This window comes from Bactrocera latifrons, unplaced genomic scaffold, assembly GCF_001853355.1.
Source record: "Bactrocera latifrons isolate USDA-ARS-PBARC rearing strain unplaced genomic scaffold, ASM185335v1 scaffold_2, whole genome shotgun sequence".
Classification (NCBI taxonomy): Eukaryota; Metazoa; Arthropoda; class Insecta; order Diptera; family Tephritidae; genus Bactrocera; species Bactrocera latifrons.
This window is the reverse complement of record NW_017535518.1, coordinates 354,994-356,414: the sequence shown is the minus strand read 5'-3', so window position 1 is coordinate 356,414 and position 1,421 is coordinate 354,994. Positions and strand designations below refer to the sequence as shown.

The 1,421-nt window shown below is 24.9% G+C and overlaps 1 protein-coding gene across 2 annotated transcripts in view; it reads left to right on the top strand.

The window, feature by feature from the left end:
* LOC108967888 (WD repeat and FYVE domain-containing protein 3) overlaps positions 1–449 on the top strand; it is a 41,858-nt gene extending 41,409 nt beyond the window's left edge. The window contains exon 26 of one of the 2 annotated variants that reach the window (XM_018931547.1): positions 162–449. In XM_018931547.1, the coding sequence (XP_018787092.1) occupies positions 162–327 (166 nt within the window). In that variant the 3' untranslated portion in view covers positions 328–449. The remainder of the gene's footprint in view (positions 1–161) is intronic. The other variant, XM_018931546.1, reaches the window with a different exon arrangement.
* Positions 450–1,421: the final 972 nt, after the last annotated feature.

Genomic DNA, 1,421 nt, shown 5'->3' with positions numbered 1-1,421 from the left:
TATGATTTTGAGAATTTTATTTAAGCAATTTTGATCATAATTTTTTCTCAAATTGATTTTCGGAATTTAAGTTATATTTTTGAAATTTTTATTATTATTTATTATTATCTATTTATATTTTTGAAAACTTTGTGCTCATATGTTTCTCATATCTTCCACAGATTCAATCTCTACGAGCGCAAGCACCACTGTCGCAACTGCGGTCAGGTCTTCTGCAACAAGTGCAGCCGCTTCGAATCGGAAATCTCGCGCTTGCGCATACTGAAACCAGTGCGTGTGTGTCAGGCCTGTTATAGTCAATTACGCGCCAACTCAGTGGATAATTAAAATTTTAAAAACCCAATTGATAAATTTAAGACAAAGAAAGAAGCAAAGAATTAGCAGTAATTGTAACAACAATGGCTTTATAATTTATTTTGATTGATGTTGTAATATTATTCTTAATAATATAATATTATTTATATATAATAATATTGTTATTATTAATATTATAATATTATTATGCAATATTATATTTGTAGGCATATATTTCCAATTGTACTCGATTTTTTGTTAGAGATTTTTAAACTTAAATTTAAATTTGTATATATCTACTACTATATATAATTTTTGTAATTTTTATGCATGTATTTTTTAAGCTCTTTTCTATTTTGTATTTGTATTTCCTATTTGTATTTTAAAATCTCATACGACGATATCATTGTGTGTCACTATCAAACAACAAGGCTGTTTTATAATGCTATTTACAATTACATTTTATTTAGTTTAATTTCGGTAGCAACGCAAAGGCCAATGTCAAACACTTTAAGCGAAAAACCAAAAAAAAAAAAACCAAACAAAAAATAATAATAATAATAGATATTAAAAAAAAAACTGTCGAAAAAGTAGTAAAGAAATCTTTTACACACAACACTCGTCCCGAAACTCTGCTATTTCTAATATTAAAGAAACTTTTTATACTTTCTATTTATTTATTCCAACAACTACTGCTGAAATAGCATATTTTAAAAATGACTATAAATTATTATTTAAAGAAAAAAAGGCAAAAAAGAATAACAAATAAAATATATTGATGGAAAAATTACTAAAAAAAATATAAAAAAAAACAAATATAAAAAACTGCTAAAAAAACATTACTAAAACTATAAATTTATAAAAACAAAAAATTTTAAACACAAAAAAAAAAATAAAATTACTAAAAACCAATTAGAAGAAGATTTATTTCCAAAAAAAAAAAAACGTATAAAAATTATTGCAAAAGCTTTATTGCCGCTTAAGCAAATAGCAAACCAAATTTGTCTAGCAATAATAATAAAAACAATGATGGTAATTATAAGACAACAATGCGCTTGCTTGAAACCAAACAAAACATATGCCACATGCCGCATGCTACTCAGCGGAAGCATATTGAGTTGCAGCTA